We start from the raw sequence: 23,565 nt of genomic DNA on the forward strand, positions 1-23,565 counted from the left end.
CTGCACAAGTAACATTTTGTCAATCATACCTTTATTGTTCACTGAACAAGTAGTTTACTGCTGGGTATTACAGGACTATGAGCAAACAGAACATTTTGAAGGAATACTAATTTAAAAAGCTACTAGGTTTTAAAAATTAAAGTCCTACATAGCCCTTAAAAGTTGATTCCCACCATATTTTACTTTATCATATTCAGTGGCCTGTCTAGCATTATCTCCATATACCTGCTAAGTATAACAAGTTTCAAACAACACGTTGTATTTGTGACAGGTCAAAATAAACAGCAACCCTTACCCATGAGAACAAGACAAGTCAGTGCCTGAGTACAGTTGAGAATTATTTTCTGCAGAAAGCATTAAAAAAAAATCCCTACTAAAATTCGTCAATTTCATGAAACTTGAGTTTTGTCACATTTTGTCTTTTTTCATCTAACACACAGTTGTGAGGTTGAGACCAGACAGGGAGAAAGCATGATATGGATTTGTGGTGCTTCCAAAACTGGGAGATGGTGGTGTTTGTATTACCACCACATTAAGCACATAACCAAATTACTCTCACCCACATCTATGGTTAGTTTTCAAAGGAGGCAATATTATCTATTCCAAGACAATGACACACACACACACACACACACACACACACACACACACAGAATGTTGTTTGCAAACTACAAGAATAGTGAATAACAAGATGTAACTAGAAACTCTCCCTCCTTTCTGAAACAAGAGAAAAATGGGGAGGACAAAAAATATAATTAATTTAACCTCAATTAATCTGAAATGCGAGCCACAAATCCTTGATTATGAATCCCCAAGCTTGGCTATTTGTCCTTCCAAAAAGGGCACTGCAAGCAAGCTCTGTTCCCAGTGGTGCCCTTGCTCCCAGTTGGATGGCAGTGCCAGCTTCTCGGTGGTGGAAGCCAGCTGGAGGATCAAGGAAGACCCATGGTTTGCCCAGTGAAGCGGTCACGAAAACACTGGAGAGCCACGTCACTTCTTTGTGCTCCTGGGGAAAGAAAGGGCGCTCGGCCGCTCAGGGACACCCTGTCCGAGATGGTGACGCATCTTTCTCGGTACATTGAGAGGTGGCGGCGGGCGGGGGGGTGGGGTGGGGAGCAGCATATTACTGAACTAAATGTTTTTATTGATCGCCCTTGAGTCAGAGCTCACTGACCCCGCAAACCATAAATGGCTCTAGCGCAGAACTGTCATTTCCAGGCAGCAAGAGGAGATCCTGGATTAGCCCAAGACACCTCGCCCTAGGCTTTCTCCCCCAGCGCCTGCACCCACCCGCTCCGCCTCGGGGCCCAGCATACAGAGGGGGCCCCGCCGGGGCCTGGGTGCCGGGGCAGGAGGCAGGGCGCGAGTGCCGGGGGCGCACACACACACACACACACACACACACACACACAGTCGGTGGCCAGAACGCGAAGCGGCCGCGGCGCGGGCCCAAGAGCACAAACGACTGCTTTGCAGCATTCCCATTAAACAATAAAGCGAGCTGTAAAGCCTCAGGTGCTGTGTTTGTTGTGCCGTCTGTGGCGAGCGGTGGCTCCGGCAAGGGCGCGCGGGGCGCAGTGGGCCGGGGGAGCGCCTCTTCGGCTGATTCCAGGCACAGATAAGGAGCCGCCGAGCCACCAGCTCTGTCTAGACTCGCGACCTCACAAGTCAAGCGCCTTGTTTGGATTAGCCCTCCAGATCTGCCAACCTGATCAACTCCTGAAAGAGAAGGGCCCAGCAACACCCTCTTTTCCTCTCCCGGGCCGCGACTGTCCCTCCTTCAAGGGATCAAGGGCTGATTTGCCCGCAGGAGTCGCGGGGCTGGTTAGACCGGTGTCGGGTCCCCGCGTCTCCGCGCCCACCCACCCACCCACCCACCCACGGGAGACGCACCGGAGCGAAGAACCCCTAGGAGGGGTCGGCAAAAATAAGCAGCCACCTCAATCAAGTCCATCAGCAACGCCACCCTGAAATAAGCAAGAACTTTCAATCAATGGGATGGAAAGAGGATCCCAGGCAAGGAGAGGGCGAAGTGGAATCTCCCACAGGACTGTCCTGAAGTGCGTTTCCCCCCACCTGGCGGAGAGCAATCTTACCCCACGTCGATCTAGGCGTTGCCTTTTGGAGGGGGGGATGGGGGCTTTGGGGGAATGGGAGGTTAGGGGGGGACAAGGTTTCTTTTTTAGAAGGCTTTGCTTATCATCACGGAGCGCTTTCCCAAAGGGTAATTAGGCAGAAAGATTGGAAAAAATAGATTTTTAAAAAATAAAGGGTCAAGGAGTCTTTAAGTGAGGCTCTGGGGAGACACTGGCTTCTCCAAGGCACAGAAACTGGCTTCTCAGAGCTAACAGCTTAAGCGCCATAAAAATTAAAGGATGTGATAGTAACAATGCTCACAGCAAACACTCAGCAGCGTTCCCTCCCGCCCCTCCCCCTCCTCTGCTCCCTGTGAACCAACTTCTCTGTCTACACTTCAGAAGTCTCCGGGAGGTGTGGAGAGATCCTCCATCACGACTTGGGACATTGTAAGCTGTGAAGTTTATGTTTGTGGCGCCTGGGCTCAAACAGCCATTCAGTGGCTTGCTCAGTTATCAAGAAAACAACAATCAGAAAAGATCAGTAAACAGACTCGGCTGCCAGCGCCCTGAATTAACTACTTGCATTTTAGTTTAAAAATATTGACCCACACTGTACAAGTTAATTGTTTTTATTTGAAATAGTTAACGAGAATTCGAGATTTGGGGCCATTTTCGAAAGTAACACTTTTTAAATAAAGGTACATACACACGCAAAAATCCTTTACCCTTTTCTCTCCGCACTTCCAAAGAAGATTGGACTTTCCTTGTTGTGACTAATCTTTAATTGTTGATAAGCAGAAAAGAAGTAAATATAGTCCTTAATGAATAAAACTCAAGCATAATTTGGATTATAAATCTCTCTTACAAAAATTGACTAAACTTTACAAATAAAAAAAATTAGTACTTTCTGCTTAGTTTACTTGTACTAGGGGTGGGACTCACACAAACTGGTTGAGTTATATCCAAACTTAGCTCTTCTGGTGGTTTGGACAGTTTTAACTTTTTCTTCTTTTTTTTAAGGAAATGGAAAAGACTAAATAAATCCATATGGGATTTACAAGAGATTTTTCAATGAGAACAATCTTATGGTTTAAAGAGTCAAGGTGCTAGGGAAATGCCAAGTACTTCTATCTTAAAAGTACATTGTCTTTTAGCTAGTAGTCAAAAGGCTGAGATAGACCAAGAAAGAGGTAAATGCAATGAGTTTAACAAACTTATTAGGGTGAATAGCAGCAGAGTATTACAGTCATTTATTTAATCTTGAACCAAAAAGAAAGAAAGAAAGAAAGAAAGAAAGAAAGAAAGAAAGAAAGAAAGAAAGAAAGAAAGAAAAGAAAGAAAAAGAAAGAAAGAAAGAAAGAAAGAAAGAAAGAAAGAAAGAAAGAAAGAAACAAACCTTGTGAATTGGTAAGTGGGTACACACACCCACGAAGAATGTCAAATAACCAGAAATGTTATTTCAACGAAGAAAAAAGTCTCTTCAAATATGATTCTAACTTAGAAAGGACCCTTTTTTAATGGTAAGGAAAACCAGGTCCATTTAATGAGAAGGAAAGAGAGACAGTAGACTGAAACAGAAGTTGTTATTGCTTTGAAACAATGAGGGGGGTATCCTCTCTGAGTATAGATATTGATACGGATTGCCTGATTGAAGGAGAGTGTCCTGGATGTTTTTAGTTGCATTAAGTTTTAGCTTGCAGAAGCTGGAGGAAATGAGTCATAATGTCCAGAAGGAAGAATTCAGAGTAATAAGGGGAGGGAGGATCAAAGATAATAGCAAACAGGAGGAATTTCATTAGAAGAGCACAGCTTAAAGCTAGGTCTCCAGAGGTGTGCTGGGAAAAGGAGAGTATGTGCAAGAGATGGTTTGCAAACAAGGAGACATTTCAGCTACACATTTTAGAGCACATGCTGAGGAGTCTAGAAGGGAACACACCTTTCATATGAATAATACAAGAACTAGAATGCTATCGACCCATCAATCCATTCTCAGCCATCAGGCAACAAATATCTTGAATCTAGCAAGTGAAACCAAATCGTTCATCACTCCCTTCCCAAATTACTGTACTTAAATTCAAGCTGTGGACCTCAGAATAGTCTGACATCTATATATGTAAAACATCATCTCCTTCCCCACCCCTCCACCCCCCCCCCCAAATCTTGGGAATAATTGTCAGGATAAGAAAGCATCACAAAGATGTGTGCCTCACTTAAGTCCTTCCGTTGCATTCAAACCCTAAAAGTTTCTATTTCCCATCTAACCTATACAGAGTCCACCAAAGGCTACAGCTGGGAAAGGGCACCTCATGGTTTCCAAACTAAGGCGTGGGCCTTTAGCAACTATGCAGACACCAATATTCACGTTGACCTTGCCACCTTTGCACTTATCAGTTAGCTATCCCAGGTGTCCTGGGAAGAAAAAGGAAAACTGAAAAGGTGGGCAAATAATGAGTCTAAAGGTAAAAGAGCCAAGTCCAATAGGAAGGATTAGGGAGAAATGGGAAACGAGAGAGAGAGAGAGAGAGAGAGAGAGAGAGAGAGAGAGAGAGATCTATCCAGAAGATCTGTGTGAGATAAGACGCAACTCCTGTTTTTCTCAACTGAAGACCACAAGCCATTATTACCGCGGGCCAAATTATTACCCCTCGGTGAAGAATTAGACACAACAATCAAAGTAATCAACGGGCATGTCTAATGCACTGTAACATTTTCAATGCAAAGTTTGTTTTCTCTCTGCCCCCACGTTAGAGCCTGTAATTAACCCGTTATGTAGAACGATGCCAAACAAAAGGCTAATTGAGGCTCGCTTCCCGACCTGCGGCAGGTTCGGAGAGGGTGAAAGCCACTGGAGAGCCCGGGGCCGCGGGGCTCACCCGGTCTCCAGCCGGGCCTCCACGCCGCCCCGGTCAGGGGCCCGCAGGGGCACGCGCCGCCAGACACACCACGAGGGTACGTTAGCCCTCCTATTTATTAAGAATTGTCACATACTTAAAACGGCATGACACTCGCGCACACAAATGAACCCAGTTTCTAAGGAGTCAAAGTATCATCCGGGGGGTGGGGGAAGAGAAGGGGACAGGGTGGAGCCCCAAATCCTAGCTCTACACCGCAAACCAAGAAGCACCAAGAAGCCTGATTTGGGGCAGGGCCCTTCACGTACCCCTGGGTTTGGGCGCTCGCACTGGAGCTGCTGCAAATACCCGGGTGGAGGTGATGGGGTGGGGGGCAGCGCCGCTGCACGTCGCTCCGACCGCGGAGGGGGCCTGCCGCGGCCCGCGGCTCCCCGAAGGGCCTCCCCCGCGCTCCTCCGCCCCGGCCGGGCAGCCCTTAAGGGTCCCGGAATCGGAGTCGGGGGAGGGCGGGGGTGGGGAACAGGACAAGAAAAGACCCACGCTCACTGGTCTGGGAATTGCTGAGAAAACTCTCTCTCCCCTCGGCCTGCTCTTCCTGCGCAAGTAAAGCAGCATTTCTCAATCGGCTGACAGCCGCCCCTGGTAAATGATGGGCAGAGCTCACTGACTAGGCGGAAAGGCTCTCTCGCAGCAAGAGCTGAGACTGGAAATATAGGTCATTTCAACAATCCTAAGCAGGAGACTTTGGTATAAAGCACTTACTCCCAGAAAATAAAAGAGTGACTCCGAATCAAAACCCATTTATGCTGGACCCTCTTCCTATTTGGGGTGGGGTGGGTCGGGCAAGAAAAGAGCCAGGAGGAGGAAGGAGAGGTGGGGGTGCCGGACCGGGATAGCCCCTCATTTTCAAAAAAAGACAGTTAACATCACAGCTGAGAACCAAAGGCTTCCAACCAGTTTTGATTCAACTGTTAAAATGCAAACTGCAAGTTGGACCTTAACTATTCGCAATAAAATATCACACCTATTGTATGTCAGTTTACCCCATGCACATGCAGTTCTTAATTTCAGACATTTTAATGGCTTACTTGTAAACATATAAAAGAGGGACCCTGGATCACTGCATTTATTTATTTATCTATGCCAAACGTTTATTAGTGAAATAGTCCTGAAGATATAATTCTACATATGGCGCTTTGATTTCACATAATATTTAAGAAAAAAGACAAAACACATAGAATTAGACATATAATTCAAAGACCACGGTATAACCTTTATCTTTTTTTTTTTACTTCAGCAAACAAAAAAAATGTCAAATGACATGAAAAGTGGCAAGTCTTTCGACAATAAATAATAAATTACTTTATAATTTTTGCAATGCAAGAGCAAACAAAAAAAAAAAGTTTCCTTTTTTTTCCTCTTTATTTCCAGAGAGAGAGAAAACAGTCATTTTAACCAATAACTATACACATCTTTGGGGGAAAAGTTCGTGGACAGACACAAGTCAAACACAATCCCGAGACGCTTGTGGCAAAATAGAGGTAACCTTGTTGCAATGCTTTATAAGTTGGTTTTTAAATTTGAATTCAAAAACCTTTAAAGTCGCTTCAGACTTCTTGATAGAGGATGGATCTCAAAAAAAAAAAAAAAAAAAAGAGGACGACGAAGAAGGGGGAGGGGCAAAAGTAAAAAAGAAACCAGCTACAGGACATGCTAAGAGACCCAGGATTTCAATTAACCCCTTGTTAAAGTCAACTAAAAACATCGCAAACCAATGCAGCTCCACCTTCCTGAAAGGACTCTTTCAGCCAAGGAGGCCAGTTTCTCTTCCTGTTCATTTGCTGGAGCTCCTGTTTGGCAAGGCAATGACCAATATAGAAACAGCACCATTCAGAATAGGATGGACTAGAAAATCTCTATTTCTGCTTTTTCTCTAGATGTGCAGTGAAATGAAAATGCTTTTTTTGAGATCCTTGAATATAAATCCTCTACGTTTTAAAAACGTCTTTTTTTTTTTTTTTCAGTACTCCTAAGGTCATTGGATAGCGTATGTTGGGTTTGGGTTTTGTTTGTTGTTTAATTCTAGTAAAATCCCATGATTGTCTTCACAGTGTTGCTACCATATCACCTTGTCATTAAAACAGACTTCGTGCATTTCATGGAGCATTCATTTCTCGATTCAGTTTTCATTGACTGGGTCGTTAAATACTTTTGTTTCGGAGTTCAACATTATACTTTCCCACTTTCTCCAACAGGGAAAAAAATACATCTGAATGAATGTTCCTCATGCCTCAATAGGACTGGCTACCATGCTGTTAGGTGTATCTGGGAGCTGAGAGGACATCGACGCCACTTCACTGCCAGTGGAATTAGAGCCCGGTCCTCCTTCTGAAAAATTCACCTGCATAGAAGGTTGAGAAATGAATAAAGGAGGCTGCGATTGTATTCTTAAAAGGATTATAAGCTCATCATATGTGTATAGGTACGTGCAAGTGTTTTTGTGTGTAGATGGATATGCAGATAAAGATCTACATGTATAACTGAATTTTAACAGGCTTAAAGAAAGCCCACAAAGAAAAGAACTTGAGAAGAAATCCTCTCGCTTTCCCATCTTTCAAGAGATCTCTGTTTTAACTGAAACTGAATTCCCAACATTGTGTTGCGTTAAATTATTTAAGGACAAATGTGTTTCCCACTGTAAAATGGCATCGCAACTCTACCATGCATGCTCGAAATAAAATTATCCTGCTGGCTACATGTTGCCCTGGGAGCAGGCAAGTCCTCAGTCTCCAGGCATCAAAGCCTCTCTTCTTGAGTTGGAAAATCCATAACACACGCTCAGATCGTGTGACAGGAGATTCAGAAGAGGCTCCACAGAACAATGATTAACTCCTCAGAGGGTTCACAGCGTGGGCTTTCTTCCTTGTTGTTGGTCCTGCTGCCTTTTGGCCTTTCTCTCTTTCTCTTTCTTTTTCTCTCTTTAAATCAGGCTCTTCCTTCCGAGAGGAGACCCATATATTATAACGTCATCGCAATATAAATATCTGGCTCCTTCTTTTAAACCGAAAGTATTGTGTTGCTGTTGGAAACCTCTTTCTCCACTCTACCCCTATAACCCCCTCCTGCCTTGGCTTCCCTCCCACTGCTCTCATCTAACACTAAAGTTTTAGAAGGTACAAACACTTGGCTGCCCTGAACCCTCCTCTGACTTGCCTTCTATGATCCAGGTTTTGCTCAAATAACTCATAAGATTACTCTCACTTTAAATAAGTTCTTTTGCCTAATTCCAGAATTTGCCTTCCTTTCTATCCTATTAAACTTTCCCATGGAGAGGTCAAGGGGCTTCTCAAATTTGCCTAGCCTCTAGACTGGCCCACTTACAAATGTAAACCTGGACCAAGTCCTTGTAACCACTGCCTCTGACCTATTACCTAACTGTCACCACAGAGAAAGAAAATGTTCTCCAGGTAAATGTGAGGGTAAAAAACTAACCTCAACTAAAGTTTTACTTCCAAAGAAAGAAACAAGTTTTTAGAATAGATCTGGTTTTACAGAAGAAAATTCTACAGGACCGTTGACTATTTAAGAAAAAAGTAGGTGTATATATGCCATATCACTAAGTATATATATATAATACTCTTGTTTATCTGGACCCTTAAGCCTTTTGTAGGCATATGGTGAGTTAATTTTCACTTCTCTGGATGTATGAAACATACTAATGCTAACAGGTTTTTACGTGTTGTCTCTGATTGGTAGAACTCATGTTCATTTGGCTATACATGCCCCACAGTATGAGACTGTGCATAACATCTGAACTCATACACTTAAAATGTTAAAGTAATCCTACATTTTAGATTAGGTTGGTCCCAGAAAGGGGTATTAATAACAGAAAGTATCCATCATGTCTTTAAATAACTGAACTCTTTATTGATATATTTGAAAATCATACCCACACAGGTGCCTGCTGCTCATTGATAATAACATTGATTATGTCTTACAACATCGGTTATTAACATAAACAGCTCAATTTAGGTCTTTAAATACACCATTCTCTAGGAGCGGAGGAGAGAGTAAATTTACTAATTGCTGATCAAAATGACAAGGTCTTGTAAAAGTCCCTTCCAGCTCTAAAAGTCTAAGATACATGATTTTGCAACCCTGTACACCTTCCTATGCATGTCTAGTTAATTAGACACCTTGGAAGTTATCCCTCAAAGCGGGCCCAGTTGAGAAAAAATTCAACCTATATGGTCAAATTATGAACTCAGAGAAAGGACTCACAAGAAGTTTGTTTCCCTTGAGCGCTTGTCTCCTCTTCGCCAAGCCTCCTTCATCTCTCCCCAGCCTTGGGGCCAAGGAAGCACCCTCCCCTCGGAATCTTTCATTGTGTGACAGTTAAACCAGAATCTTCTTTTTGTTAGAGATTCAGCTTCCTCACTCTGAGAGCTGACACTTACCAGTTGCTGAAAAGCAGGCTGATCTATGTCACTCTGCAAGGCGAAGTCACTCAGTACTTTCCAAGGCGGCTGGTAACTTTGCACCTCCACTGGGTTTGCCTGTAAGCCACCATCGTGTCTCTCTGGACTGGCAGCCACCATGGGAGTTCCTGTCATCCCCTGGATATTCTGTGAATAGGCCCCCCCAATCCCAACACGTTAATGACCAAACTCCCTCCCTCCATTGTCCGCAGAGGCTAAGCAAATATACCCTAGCATTATCTTATCTATATAGTGGCCACTATTGACTCAGTTAATCTGCTGCATGTATGGATATTAGCCAGAGGGTTTCTTTTTTTTTTTTTTTATTGTATTTTGTTTTTCTGCTTCTGTGGGTGGGACTAGTAGGTCTGCTTGGAACTTACTAAATTAATATCTATTCTGACTTTCTCCTTTCCCTTTAAATCCACATTTTATCTCAGTTCCTCCCATCTGCCTTCACAGGCGGTAGTGTCACAGGGGCAGAAAGCTGCAGCCTCTGGACATGGTGGGTTTTCTGGGCCATTTCAGTTACACTTTCTACAGGCAAAGGCACTTCTCTTCACAGAGCCAACCCCCACCCCCAAGCATTTGGGTCTGGCTACTATTGTGCTACTACCAACTTAAAAAGTGCCCCGGCACAGGCTTGGCTGGCCTGCCAAGTTTAATGACAGCAGGGGTTTTATGGGATTTAAAAATAGGGCTGAAGCGGTAAAAAGAAAAGAAAGAGAACCTCTTTAGTTTAACTCAACCAGAAATCCTGGTGGAGTGGGTGCTGCCATGGGCTTGGGATGACAGTGGATAATAATATCTCTGGAGGCCTGGACTTGAACTAGAGTAGAGGGTGTCCTATCTTCGCAGGTCACCTTGGTGGATCTCACTGGTCTGAAGGCACTGAGGCAGGCCTTGTCAAGATTCAAGCAACACACCGAGGGGGTCCACCGCCAGGACGACCCACCCATCCACCTCTGAATTAGACAGGGAGCCAAGGAGGTGTCTCTCTCTCTCTGGTGCCTGAGGAACTGACAACCTGAATGCTGTCAGAAAGGGTCAGGCCTTGCTGCCCCCTGCTCAGCAGTGCAGGGGTGTTTGCTGGTGGGGGACAGGTTGAAGGGCACAAGCCCACTCACATGGGCTTGGGGTGGAGGTACAGGGCTCTACACTGGGCCCTTGCCAGTTGCTTCTCCCCTGGGGCCTGGGCCTGGCTAGAGGAGGTAAGGGGCTGCTGGCTTTTGCTTTTAAGCAGGAGGGAACCCACTTGCAGGCCAACCTAGGCAGCCCTTTGCACCTCGTGCATTTGCTCTGCTCCCCACTCAAGTTCCATATCCCCGGTCCCAGGGCCACTCACAGTTTTGTCATTGGGCTGCTGCTGCTGGAGCTGCTTCATCATGATGCTCCGCTTCTTGTCCTTGCACCGCTTGTTTTGAAACCAGACCCGGATCACACGAGGGCTAAGGCCCGTCATCTCCACTAGTTGCTCCTTCATGAGTGCGTCTGGCCTGGGGTTGGCGGCATAGCAGGTCCGCAAGGTGTGCAGCTGCTTCTCGTTCAGCACAGTCCGAACACGGGTGGTCTTCTCTGGCTGCTTGTGGACGTGGGGCCGCAGGGCTGGCTGCCTGGCAGAGATGGGCTCGGCTGCGAGGCAAGGGACGGCAAGGGGCGCGGTGAGCAGCGAGCGCAGGCCTGGGTGGCTCGCCCTCACAAGCTGCTCCCAGACAATGGCCAGTGCTTTGCAGCCACGACAAACAAAGCAGGGGGTGGCAGAGGTGGGGATCAGGGAAGCAAAAGGGAGAATAACATCTGGCTCTCCAACCTGAGAGGTCAATGCTGAGTAATTCAGGCTCAGAACGCAGCCTCCACCCCTGCTCTTATCAACATAGCCTTAGCAGAGGGGCGCACTTCTCTGGGGCAGCACTGTTCAGCATTGTTTCTCCTCCCTCTTTGCCCGTCCTCATACCCAGACTGGTCCCAGGTTACAAGAGTACCCACCGCCTCCAGACTCCTGGACAACAGCCACAGACTGTACATGGGAAGGAAATGCAGAACACCCCAGTGTCAGCCAGAGACACTATACAAGCCGGGAGGTCTCTAATGCAAAGGTCAAAGAGAATTCTGACAGAAAGCCTTGAACTTCAGTTCAGAGAGGGTAATCAAGCCACGGAGCTAAAGAAATTCAGTATTTCAGCCATAACTCCCGTCCTTGATCTTTCCACTAAATCTACCTGGCTGTTCATGAGATGGACTGACCCAGTACAAAGGAAAACCGAAACTGTTGAGTTGCCTGGGTTCGGGACAAATGACAGCTGGGGAGAGTTCTGTCTCCTGACTGCCTCCCAATATTTCCATCTCTTCTGTGTTTTCCCACAAAGCCGAGCACAGGTTGCACAGAACTGAAATTGCCATTCTGTCTTTGCCCCTGTGCAAGCTAGTCGTGTACCCCCCCAGAACAGAAGCCTTACAGCTTCTGAAAAAGCAGAGTGCACAGATCTGTGTTTCCTCTCCGTCAGTGTTTAGCGAGAATTGATACTTTAATAATGCCCCAGGTAGATCTATTCCTGAGCGGTAGAGGTACTTCCCTTATTCCTGAAGGGAAGTAAGGTTTTGGAAACACTGTCTGCCTCCTCAGGGAAGGCCTCCTCGTGGCCAATCTTGCTGAGTTTCTACTCTCCTTCTCCCTGAAAGGGCTCTCTGAAATGTATGGTACAAATCCCGCACCTCTCAGGACCCCTAGGGTCAGGTCAAAACCTACTGGGTCAATTTAGTGTTAGGGCGACAGGCCTGAAGATGAAATTCTCACCAAATCACACAGAATGAATGGTTTAAAGAGGCAGGCTCCCTTTAAAAGGCAATTACTGCAGATTAGCTTGTTGACAGTTTTAAATTACAGCTCTGCGCAATGGCCTGCAGTTATTGAGACTGTATCTTTTCACATCCACTCTTTCACAAAAGGATAAAAATAAATTTTAAAAATATTTCAGAGTGTGGGGCAGTTGCAAGGAAAAAGGATTTGAAAGACTAAATGACTTAGGGCCACCTAAGCTTCCTTCATTGGGTTAAAGGAGGAAGCTCCGGGGGCCCAGAGCTCCACCCCTTTAATTAGGCAGCGGCAGGAAGACTACCTGGCGGGGAGCTGAAGCCCATTTTCAGTAAGCCCCGGTTTGGAGGCCAAGGTAAACTGGAAGTACTGTTTGGACGTGTGTATACACGTATGCACAAGTGGTGTACATTCATGTGTACGCATATTTAGATGCGTACAGGTGTGCTGGGGAAGGGGAGTCTGAGGAGACAGTAAGTGCACCGAATCTTGCGCAAAAGAGCGGAGTCCAGGGCAAACTGCTCCGAGAACACTTCCCCTGGCTGTGGGCCGCAGCCGCTGCCGCAGCCACTGCCCCGTGGCTACCAGGGGTGCCGCGGGGGCCCGCGCACTGGCCGGGCCGTGTTGGTCCAGCCCAGCGCCAGCCTCCCCCGGCGGCCTCCCTCCGGGCAAGGAGTACCTGCCATTTGCAGCGGCCGCGCTGGGTGCAGAGGGCTGAGCGGGTCGCCGGCGCCCAGGCTGGCCCTCTCCACCACGTCGTGGTCCGCGCGGCAGAAGAGCCCGTCCTCCCGAAGCGCGAACTCGTCCCCGGGGATGAGCTGACGGCTGCAGGCCACGCAGCGGAAACACTCGATGTGGTACACCTTGGAGCGGGCGCGCATCACGAAGTCGTTCTTGCTGAAGCCGATGCTGCACTTGGCGCATTTGATCCCGTACAACCTGAGCGCGCGGCCGGCCCGGGGCGGGGAGACAAACACGGAAAGAGGGGATCACTTTAAGCCGGCACTGCCTCGGCCCGAGATTGCTGAGGACCCCCGGCCACACGGGACCCTGAAATCTGCATTGGCCGACCAGCTGGGAATGGGCGGAAAGAAATCATTTGGTTTCTCCCTCTTCTCCTTCTGGTCTTTTATCCTCCCTTTCCTTTCTTATGAACCTCTGTGTCTCCGTCAGTACCTCCTTAATTCAGAATACCCCTAAAGTAAAAATGTTGGACGGGTTGGAAACCTGGACCTCTGTTCTAGCCCCGGCCCAGGGTAACCCTTGCAGCTCTTTGCAGAAAGGAGGCAGGGGGGACTCTAGTAGCCACTGGCCCCACACTTTTGCCTTCCTATCCCCCAATTTCTGCTGCTAGAAATGTCTCTAAAACTGCTACAAAAAGTCCTTCCAAGAGAAAAAAGAAAGGTTAGGGGATGAGACTGTCACCCCACTCATTTGTAAATACACAGAGATGCACAACAGAGTAACAAAATGAAACCTCTGAGGGTTTCCAGATTCCCCTTCTGCACAATAAGCACGTTGCAGTTTTTCCCCCAACTAAAGATTTTTTCCTCGGGCAACAATGTTAACAGAAAGTTTCCTTTCCATTCTTCCTTTTATTATTATATTGAAAATCTGCTCCTGCTCCCTCAATCTTTTACAAGTTGCTGAAGCATCTACCTCTATTTCAGTTTGCTTGAGAATCATGACCACCCAGAAAAATGAAAAGACTCACTTCTAAGGGTTTTCTTGCTCCTGATCTTTCCTACAAAGGGACAATCCTTGTAGGTTCCACCTAGGCAGCACTGACCTGCCCCCTCCCCCCCTGTGTATCGGTAATAACAGAAGCGGGGGCATTCCTACAAATAGAATCCAGGAGAGGAAAAGATCCACACGAGGTGGAGGGAGGGCACCTCTCTCCCCAAAAGGAAGAAGGGCATTCAGAAATCTAAATAGTCTCTGTGTTCTGCTTTTACAACTATAGGAGTTCAAAGGGGCACACGCACACAACCGAGAGAGACTGAAGGGGAAAAGGCAAAAGCTATCGGCTCCTTCTATAAATGTGTACGCAAGAATTGGCTACGTGAAGGTCTGTATGTAATTGAGCAAAACACTATCTCCACAGGAGGAAAGATAGTCCTAGAGGTGCAAAGTGAGCTCTCCCTCTCTAGAATCTTGAGTTCACACACTAATCAAGTAAACAATGAAAACAGCTCATTTGTCAGAGGTTAGAAGGTAGATTCAAAAGTTTTTCCTCCCTCCGCCTACTCTATGTGAGATCTTCCATTTCATAGGATGAGGACTTTACCTTGCCTGTGACCAAACAATTTGGAAAATCCCTCCCCTTCCTCCAGTTCCCCACTTCCCCTATTTCCTCCCACTGCCCCCCCTCAGCAAAGTATTAATAAACCCTTACATGCACTGTTCAGTTTTACCTATCAAGATTATACTCTCTATTTCATGATTTTACAAGACGAAAAAGTGCTGGACACTAGACAAACAAGTAAAAATTGTGACTGCATACTTAACTCTTGACTAAACTTTAAGTTCTCAGCTCCAGAAATTCTATGCCTTACAAAAGCTAATTACTTGTTACTAGCCACTGGAGACATTTAAAAAGTATATAATATTTTGATATCATTTAACAGAATAGAGAAGGTGTTATCTCTTGTTTGTTATTAAAACAATAAAATTTTCTTTAGGAAGTCTACTGGTTTCCTAAGGCAGAAGATGGAATTTCTGCCGTACATATACACAGGTCAGAGAAAATTTGAGATTTGTGAAGCATGAACTTTAGGCATAGAATAAACTGGAAGAAAAAAAAAAAAACTCAGAATGTTCCCTGTGTGGTTTTAGTCTTGTCAGTATGGGCAATTCGCTCATTTTATCAGTTACCAGATTTTAATGTGAGAAAGGAAGCTGTTCAATTATCTAAATATACCAATTGTTCGTAGACAGATGATGGGCAATTTGATCTGCTCTGTCTAATTCATCAGCTCAGATAAGATAAGAAAGAAAAGATAGTCAGATGTCACCAAAGGGTTAATATTTAAAAAGATTAAATTTCCGGTCTTTTTGCAGGGAGTATTTGGGTTGGTTTTGAAATTTTCCAAGAAAGGACTCTTACCCTAAAAGTAAAGGGGGCAATATTTCTATTTGCACTTTCAAAGTGCACTTCTAAAAATCCTTAGGTCAAACTTTTATTTCGCCTATTGCATTGACATCTCCACAGAATTTGTCAGTTACTAACAGAATACTGAACTATTGAAATAAATTAATGAACAGAGAAAAACACTGCACTGTACGATACAATAAAAACCAACCTTTCAAAAAGAAAGTTTAGAAACCCCAAGTTATCCATCTTTAAATTTCTGCTTGTTTGTTTTGGGAGGGGGAGGGTGAAAGAAGAAAATAATTTGAGCATCGCCAATTCCAAGAGCAATTAAACAAGCTTCAACGCCACCCAATTTACGAAAGCCACTACTGAGTTTGTGGGGTCCCCCCCCCTAAAAAGTGGAATAAACAGAATAGTTTAATTTGTGCAACGTCCTTAAAGATAACTTTTGCACACTGGACCCCACTAAGGCAAACTTCACAAAAAGACAAAGCTACATCAAATACTTAAAAAGGAGTAGGGAGAGACAGGGAACTCTCAGAGTTAGGGAAGCAATGTAAATGGCGTACCTGATATAATCTCTTTTACAGTAGGTTTTCCCATCTCTAACAAAGCACGTACAGCTCTCGTCCAAATACTGATTACACTCCGCACATTTCAAACATGCCGCATGCCATTCCAAATCCGGAGAAACCCTCAGAATATACTGATCGTGAATTTGATTGCCGCAACCAACACATAGGGAAATCAGACGTTTTTCTGAAATGAAAATAAATACATGATTGACTAACCGTTTACTTCCTACAGAGATAAACACACTTTTAGTGTCGTTCTCTTATAGGGCGTACTCTGGGAGGTTTTTTTTTTTTTTTTTTTTTTCTTCTTCCTTCTCCCTCCTTTCTTTCTCTCTCTCTCTTTTAAAGAGTATTGCACTTTGGGATGGTAATTGAAGTGTGCCATCAAAACCCTGACTCATTTTAAAAAGGAGGTGGAATATATGTAAAATGCAGATTTGAATAGTCTTACATTTGTAAGCCTAGCACGCAATCAAACCCGTTCATTTTGTATTTCTTGCCCCCCCCCCCCAACCACCACCACCCCTCCTCCCTCTTTGCCGTAATCATTGGGAAAGATTATGGAGAAGTCAAGTCAAAGAAAAGGTTTTGACTAGCAGCGTTAAGGGAACGCTTATATTTTCCACGAAGCATGCTCTTTAATAGCACATAGGGCTGGATATTGTTAGCAAGAGCAGACATCAATACAGTTGTCACTCGTTCTCTTTTGCAAGTCTAATGCTAATTCACATCTCCGGGTATTGTATGTGCAGGCGGCACCTTTTGCAACAGAATAACCTCCTCGGAGAGCTCCGGGGCCCCGAGGAGGAAACCACCGCCCAGCACCAGCAGTAGCGCTCGGGTCCTGGAGCGCGCACGGGCGAATTCAAACGCGAGGCACGAGCAGTTTCCCGAAGATCGGAACCGACAGCAAGCATGCAGGCGTGGCGGCAAACGAGAGCAAGCCACCTTTCCTCCTCCTCCTCCTCCTCCTCCTCCTCCTCCTCCTCCTCCTCTTCCTCCTCCTCCTCCTCCTCCTCCTCTCTCTCTCTCCTCTCTGCAGGCAGCGACTCCAACTCGGACGAGCTCCTGGCCCCCGTGCCTGAGAGAGACCCCCGCACAAGAACAGCACACCGAGCCCCGCAAGGTAAAATAGCCTCTTACTTTTTGGTGGATCTCCCATGTCTCCCATATCTGTAAGAGGGAGTAATGTCCACAGTGAAATGGTGGTTGTACAGTTGGTGACCAGCCCACAGAGAGGATGCTGGAGCTGTGGCTAAGTGGGAGACAGTGGCGCGTGGGGCTGCCAAGGCTCGGGGGGCCGCTGCCCGGCTGCGCCGCGCCCTCGCGGGTCGGGGAGTCCAACTTAAGCCGGCGGAGCTGGCGGAGCAGACGCGCTGCGGCGGCGGCGGACTCGGCGCGGCTCGGGCACCTCTCTTCCTTATCTCTTACTCAAACTTCTCGGCTCCAACTCAGCTCCATCGCCATTGGTCTGACGCTGCGCGCGGGGACGTCAGGCGAGCGCCGCGCCCATTGGCTGCGGGGCGCGCGGCGCAGCTGTTCTGATTATCATATTTCAGCCTCGCCGCCGCCGCGCGCCACTGACCGCTCCGAGAGCCCGCGGGAGAGGATTAGGGCTCCCGGCCCGGGCCGCTCGCTCCGGGCTCGGGCGGCTCCCTCGCGGGGCTCGGGCGGCCCGGCTGCGCTGGCTCGGGGCCTCCCGCTCCTGCTCCTGCTCCCCCTCCGCCTCCCGCGCCCCCTCCCCGCGCCCGCCCCTCCCTCCCTCCCTCCCCTTCCCCCTCCCGCGCTCCTTCCCGGCCGTGCCGCCGGCGCCCCCGCCGCCCGCCGCCCGCCGCCCGCCGCGCCGCTCCTCCGCCCTGCGCTCCTGGGCTCCCCGCAGTCCGGCCGGCCGTGCTGCGCGCGGGGCGCTTTTCTGCCGCCGGTGGCGAGTGGCTGGTGGGTAGGTCTTGCTGCCGACGAGGCCCTTCCAGGGCTCTAGGAAAGGGGGCGACTTGGAACGACGGGCCGCTCGGCTCGCTGTGGTCCCGCGCTGTAGCTCACAGCGCCGGGCGCGGCGCGGCTGGGCCGCCGGGGAGGGGGAGTTCCCGAACTGGCTGCGCGCGGCGCGCAGGGAGCTGCCGCCCAAGGGCGAGAAGAACCGGGAACCGCACGAATAAGCCCAGGGGCATGGTCTCTCAAGCTACCCCACTCCTCCGTTAACCACCGACCTCAGAGCCCCCCCCCCCCAAAAAAAAAAGCTAGGGTGGGAGGTGAAGAGCGCTCCTTGCGTTAAGCGGAGAATCGGGTTGGGCGCACACAGGTAAAACCAAGTGGACTCCGCGGGCTCCTCTCTCCTTCTAACGGCCCCTGAGGTCTGCTTTTGCAGTTTGGCCCTGGAATGTAGCAGCGCACTAACCCAAAGCCAAAGCCTGAAATGATCTTCCAGGAGTGAAAAAGTTCGTAAAATTATCTATATATATATATATACATATATATGTATATATATATATGTATATATATATATATCCTGTCCAGTTCCTCTCTCTGCTGGCCTCCTCCCCCTTTTGTTTGTAAGCAAACGTGTGCAATTCGCTGGTGGTGTTTCGGCAATTATAAGGACCGTTCTCCATGTCTCTCTAGTCTAGAGATTAAAAAAAAAAATGTGTTAGTCTAAGGGAGCGAGTTAGGGAGGAATCTAATACTGAAGGGCAGTGAAATACCTGTTTCACTTCACCGGGTTTGTTTATCTGATAATTTTCTCTCTCTCGGGGAAACAACCTGGAGAGAGAAGAACCTTGGCTCCAACTCGCGGGGAACCTTTTCCAATAATTTCTGACACGTACCCGTCACCTTTTACAGTCTCCCCAAAACAAAGTCACAGGGAAGGCCACGAAGAACACCCACATGTCTCCCAAAGCTTCTAAATAGACATCCCTTATCTAAAGTGACTGCCAGTTTTCTCTTAAAATGTCCACAAACCCAAGCAGTAGAAGGCGTAATTTCGGTGTCTTGCTGCCTGGGGAAAAAAAAAACCCAGTTGGGTTAGGAAACTCCTTTCTTTGTACTTCTCGCCAGATCTAACCCTTGATAAGAGCTGTGAGCTCTCAGCTGGCCTCAATGGCTCCGTTTGCATGTATATGCTTTTCCAGAGTGCAAAAGAAGCTAAGGTGTTTGAGTTTCCTCCTGACCTAGCTGGGCTTTACCAAGAACACGTATCTGTTTCATTTTGTTTTCTCTCAAGGAAGAGTTTAACTGGATCTCATGCCTTCTGTTTTTATTATAAGTTATATCAGTGTGTGTGTGTGTCTAAAATTGAAAGTTGGAATAGACACATAGGTGGATAAATGTATCAATTTTTTTTTTTTTGTTTAAAAATCTGTTTTCTTTAAAGTTTCTAGCCTCCCGGTATTACATGCATGGAGCCCTTTGTCAGGCTGCTTTTGCAAAGCTGATCCTGGTAATCAAAACACGAACCAAGTCTTCCCGGTATAAGGGCATGTTTCCCTTATAGATAATGAAGTTGACTCCAGTTTTTTTTTTTTTTTTTTAAAGATACCATTATAATGCCGGAAAGTAAATAGAGGATTTTAGCCAATCATATTCCCTTACGCCACCTTTATAACATGGAATTAAACAGAAGCTGCCAGAAGCCTGATGACATATTTGAGATCCACAAAACGCCCTCACTATCCATACTCCTTCAAATCAGTCACATACACAGTGTGATATTTTAACTTCCTAAACTAATAACCTATTCCTAAGAATTACTGCCCTTGATGGTAGCAATTCCAAATAGAAAAGCTGGCATGTGGCTTGGAGGAAAACCTTTACTCATGGGTAATTTCATTGTAATGGTGAAGACAATTTTTTTTTCCTTCTTTTTCAGCCTTCATTGTTATTGTAACCAAGAATTTTCTTGATAAGTTCCTAAGCTGATAAGAGGTAAAGCTCATGCAGAAGACACTCTCTGATAAAGGGAGAAATTAGAAGGAACCCAATAATATATTGTTCCATGATGGATGTGCTCTGAAGTTCTGTGTCTACTGCTAATACATTTTGTATCAGAATCCAAGTTAGGGGAGCAGTCATTTTTTCACTTCACCTGAAAGTTCAGATATGACCACAGATTATTCTCCTCTTTCCTTAGCTGATTGCTACATGTGCATTTAACACATCGAATATATCAGTAAAAAAAAAAAATGTGTAATGTTTTATAGAACACAACAAAATGTGATTAGCAATATTTTCCCCGAGTACTTGATCACAGGAGCGACCTCTTGTGTTCGAAGGGGAGATTAGACCCTCTCCCTTCTCCTGACAAAAATGGACTTATTTTGACCTTTACACGTTCTGTTAGGTCAAAAATACATCTTTCAGAACAGCAGTTGTGTGAATCCCCTGCTGTGAGCTCCTCTATTAATGAGAGAAGAAGAATATTAGTAGTTTCTAAGTATAGTTCCGATTACCTCCAGGCCACCTCAATATACTTCACAGTGTCTTTGAATATAAAAGGTATGCTGAGATTTAGTAAGTTCCTCTTGAGTCTGTGGTGTCTGCACACGTGCACTTGTACGCACCTTCCAAAATACAGTTATTACACCTAAAACTCCTGGTGGGCTCTTAAGCCCAAGTATTTGTGTGCTGTTACGTTCTCTGCTTTAAAATTTGAACATTCCACATCAAACTTAATGCCAGATACAGAATCCTGAACAAATATGTTCTCAGGCTACTTTTCAAAAATCTAAATAGGTTTTAATTGCAATTGAAAAGTGTTAATCACACATTTAGAAAGTATCTATTCCCGAACTGGCAGATATAAGGAATTTTTAAGTCCGTTCTTTATGAAATTATGTACAGAAAAGGAAAAAGCTTTTTCCTTCCTCAATAACCAAGATTGGGAAGGAAAGAGGGTTTTGATCAGCTGTCTCTGAAATATGGATTTCTTTGGGAACTTCTTCCCAGGGAGGTGAAACTCTCTTTAGCCTACATCAGAATCGGGTTTGAAAGAGTAGTATAATAATTGGGCTGTCAGTTTCCATGAAAAAAAAATTATATATATATATATATACATATATATATCATATCTTTTCTGATATCCAAAAAACATGTAATTTGGAGGTCAAAATCAACATTCACCTCAGAAGTTAGGTATGGAATATATGTATATGTACTCTGTTCCTCTTCTCATTTTTACTTTTTCAGTGTAATCTTATTCACGTAGAATAAGGCTATATAAACCAGTATCTTAAATCATATCCAATCATTTATATTCCACCGAGAATGAGGGTGTGTGTGTGTTTTGAGCCAATTCGCCCCTCTTCCAGTTGTTTTATAGGTGGTGGCTTACTGAGGATGAATCATGAGAATCTGCACTCAAATTTCAGAGGAAAAGGGAAGAGATCTTATTTTGAACCATTGGGTTTGAAATGATTGTCTCTCTTTTAATTGTCCATTAAGAAAATACAAAGCAATGATAATAATAAAGGCAGTTGTTAACCACCACAACAAACAACCACCACCCTTCAGTTGTGATTCTCATTTTATTGACCAAGACTCCTGCTGCAAATGTGGTTTCCTTGAGTGTCAATTGCTTTATTAACCAGTTGAAACAAATCTGGGGATGAATTAGCAAGTATCTTCTTCTGCAAGCTGAAGTGTGTTTCTGGGTTCAGGTGGCTGTTTCCGTCACCGACGTTCCGGATATTCTTTACTGGCAGAGGCAGCCCGGGAGGCAGCGTTCCTGTGCGGTCTGCTGCTCGGTTACCAGCCGAGATAGAATTCCACGCTCCCGGCGGCGGGGAAGCCACAAACCTCAGATCGGTCTTGAGAATGTGAGGTTCGCTCTTCATTGCAGGGAGGAGTTCGACCAGTGGAGGACAGAAATTTGTACCCTTCATTTAAAATTGTGCTTCTGGAAATACTATGATCGCACAAAAGTGGCTAGTAATGTCAGGTTAAATCTTTTTCTTCCCCCCCTTTTTTAGGGAAGGGGAGAGTGTTTCTTTTTTGTTTTTGGGACTGTCAGTGATTAGGAACAGGTAATTTTTAACTTGCTGGGAGTTCTGTGTGGAGCCCAGGTTGGAGCCAGTGAATGCAATGTGCTGACTGGGAGGTTCTGGCCCAAGGACGCTCTGAAACCTACATCTGGCAAAGCTTTCCTTAAATGTATCGGATTCTCATGGGAGTAGTTGGGAATCTGGAGAAGAGAGAAACCTTTATCTCTCAAGTCTTGGACGAGTAGCCTGAAAGCTAACATATCTGCACTGAATCTAGCAAAACGGGCCCACCCGAGCTCTCAGGAAACCGGGAGCAAGTTAACTCAGTCGAGTTGATCAAATGACATTCCTTCTGAAAGAAATGACACCCTGTCCCCCACTACAATTTTGTCCAACGGGCAGCTCTGACTTTAGCGCCAAAGGATTGATTTCCACCGCCTGCTGGAGGTTTACTGGGAACGAGTGGAGGAGGGGAGGCGAAGGTACCTTGGAGGAGGTCAAGAGGAGGAGGAGGAGGAGAAGGAGGAGCAGCAGAAAATTACCAGCCAAGCGGGGGAGGGAATTGGAAGCCCGGAAATCTATCAGGACGCCTCAAATAACCTTCCCTTAGCCTCAGAATTCAGCGCTCAAAAATCAGCCTCCTAGCAAGGTGTCCTGGGCTGGAGTCCTCGGGTGGGTTGCGGAGGTGATGTCAAGAGTTATAGCTACTTTCTATGAATTAACCTAGCGGCTAAACTGTCAGGGCTGTTTAGAGTAGCTGAGAGATGTGTGGGGCAGGGGCTGTTTTTAAGGGGAGGGGCAATCATTGGTGGCATCTACAAGTAGACTCTGAGGGAGGATGGGAAGGTGGATTTGGGGCTAGAAAAAAATCTTCAAATCCTAGTAAGTGGTTGATCAGTTCGAGAGATTTTAGCGAGAATTTTGAAGACTGCCGTCTGCTTCTACTCCTCGGACGGACGTGATGGAGAGGATGGAGCTCTGGGCGTCTTTGCGCTTACAATTACCTGCGCCTCCGGATCCAGTCGGTTAAGAAAACTACTCAATTTTGTGAGACTTCAGGTTCAGAGACGGATTGGCCCTGCTACTCCACCTGCTAAATACCGAGAAAGGGGGCTCTGGAGACGACCCGTTCCAGAAAGAATGCCACTTGATCAGCTCAACTGAGTTAGTGACTTGCTCGGGAAAGGGTTAGGAACGCCTTCCCTGCCCCCCCCGCCCTCCCCGCGCAGCTGCGCGGCGGGCGCCCAGGGCAACCTGCCCACCCCAGGTAGCCTCTCCGCCAGGGCCCCGGAACTCCGGTGCTGTGGCTCTTTTCGGGCGCAGACCCCTGCGATCAAGTGCCTGGTATTGCCTAGAACCCACACCCTTCCGTGTTCAAGCACATATGGTTCTAGAAATTTAGCTTAGCCCGGGTCCCGGGATAAGAGAAGCCTGAAACAAAGAGACGCACCACCCCCGCCCCCTCCGGATCCCCTGGGCCTCGTCGTCCCTCCAGGGTTTCCAATTGGCCAACCCTCTAGTGGGACCTTCACCCCCACTCCCCAGTGTTCTGCGCTCAAGGGCATTCTTCGATTCCATCTTCCCACTGACAAAAGAGGAAAAATAGAACTGGATCTACCCCCTTGCCTTCACTCCCCCCAGACCTAAGGACAAGAGCAGCTGCATGCAGACCTCTCTGCTCCCCAGGTTGGCGAGCGCAGC

General features: G+C 46.5%; 2 protein-coding genes and 1 long non-coding RNA gene across 9 annotated transcripts in view; 1 reads left to right on the plus strand and 2 right to left on the minus strand.

The window, feature by feature from the left end:
* Window positions 1–6,182: 6,182 nt before the first annotated feature.
* ISL1 (ISL LIM homeobox 1) lies at window positions 6,183–17,366 on the minus strand. 2 transcript variants are annotated; one of them, XM_072824652.1, is made up of 6 exons: window positions 17,033–17,366; window positions 15,884–16,073; window positions 12,900–13,159; window positions 10,754–11,040; window positions 9,388–9,555; window positions 6,183–7,331 (listed from the first exon to the last, which is right to left on the minus strand). In XM_072824652.1, the coding sequence occupies exons 1-6, from the start codon at window positions 17,058–17,060 to the stop codon at window positions 7,215–7,217; spliced, it is 1,050 nt and encodes a 349-aa protein (XP_072680753.1). In that variant the 5' UTR covers window positions 17,061–17,366; the 3' UTR covers window positions 6,183–7,214. The 2 variants fall into 2 exon arrangements, 1 of the variants encoding a protein (XP_072680753.1); XR_012030141.1 differs by lacking the exons at window positions 9,388–9,555; window positions 10,754–11,040; window positions 12,900–13,159; window positions 15,884–16,073; window positions 17,033–17,366 and adding an exon at window positions 9,212–9,377 and having other exon boundaries at window positions 6,334–7,331.
* The window catches only part of LOC140632541 (uncharacterized), a 106,058-nt gene continuing 91,823 nt past the window's right edge, over window positions 9,331–23,565 (plus strand). For 2 of the 4 annotated variants that reach the window (XM_072824656.1, XM_072824655.1), the window contains exons 1-6: window positions 9,331–9,488; window positions 10,267–10,454; window positions 10,744–10,934; window positions 11,367–11,551; window positions 14,184–14,288; window positions 16,642–17,015. In XM_072824656.1, coding sequence (XP_072680757.1) covers window positions 11,443–11,551; window positions 14,184–14,288; window positions 16,642–17,015 — 588 coding nt within the window. In that variant the 5' untranslated portion in view covers window positions 9,331–9,488; window positions 10,267–10,454; window positions 10,744–10,934; window positions 11,367–11,442. Of the gene's footprint in view, window positions 9,489–10,266; window positions 10,455–10,743; window positions 10,935–11,366; window positions 11,552–14,183; window positions 14,289–16,641; window positions 17,016–19,754; window positions 19,811–21,192; window positions 21,381–23,565 lie in introns of those variants that run through there. The other 2 variants (XM_072824657.1, XM_072824653.1) reach the window with 2 other exon arrangements.
* The window catches only part of LOC140632543 (uncharacterized), a 30,997-nt gene continuing 28,797 nt past the window's right edge, over window positions 21,366–23,565 (minus strand). The window contains exons 4-5 of one of the 3 annotated variants that reach the window (XR_012030143.1): window positions 22,869–22,957; window positions 21,379–21,711 (exon numbers count right to left, since the gene is read on the minus strand). This is a non-coding gene — a long non-coding RNA (uncharacterized lncRNA). Of the gene's footprint in view, window positions 22,958–23,565 lie in introns of all 3 variants that reach the window. The other 2 variants (XR_012030144.1, XR_012030142.1) reach the window with 2 other exon arrangements.

Source organism: Canis lupus, chromosome 4 (genome assembly GCF_048164855.1).
Source record: "Canis lupus baileyi chromosome 4, mCanLup2.hap1, whole genome shotgun sequence".
Taxonomy (NCBI): domain Eukaryota; kingdom Metazoa; phylum Chordata; class Mammalia; order Carnivora; family Canidae; genus Canis; species Canis lupus.

Excerpts from the sequence above, each read along its gene's own strand:
- ISL1 (XM_072824652.1), bottom strand. The coding sequence starts at position 17,060 with ATGGGAGACATGGGAGATCCACCAAAAA. Across the intron at positions 13,160-15,883 it reads TGTAAAAGAGATTATATCAG|GTTGTACGGGATCAAATGCG; the intron begins GTACGCCATTTA and ends CCGCGCGCTCAG. Across the intron at positions 9,556-10,753 it reads AGCAGCCCAATGACAAAACT|AATATCCAGGGGATGACAGG; the intron begins GTGAGTGGCCCT and ends GCCTATTCACAG.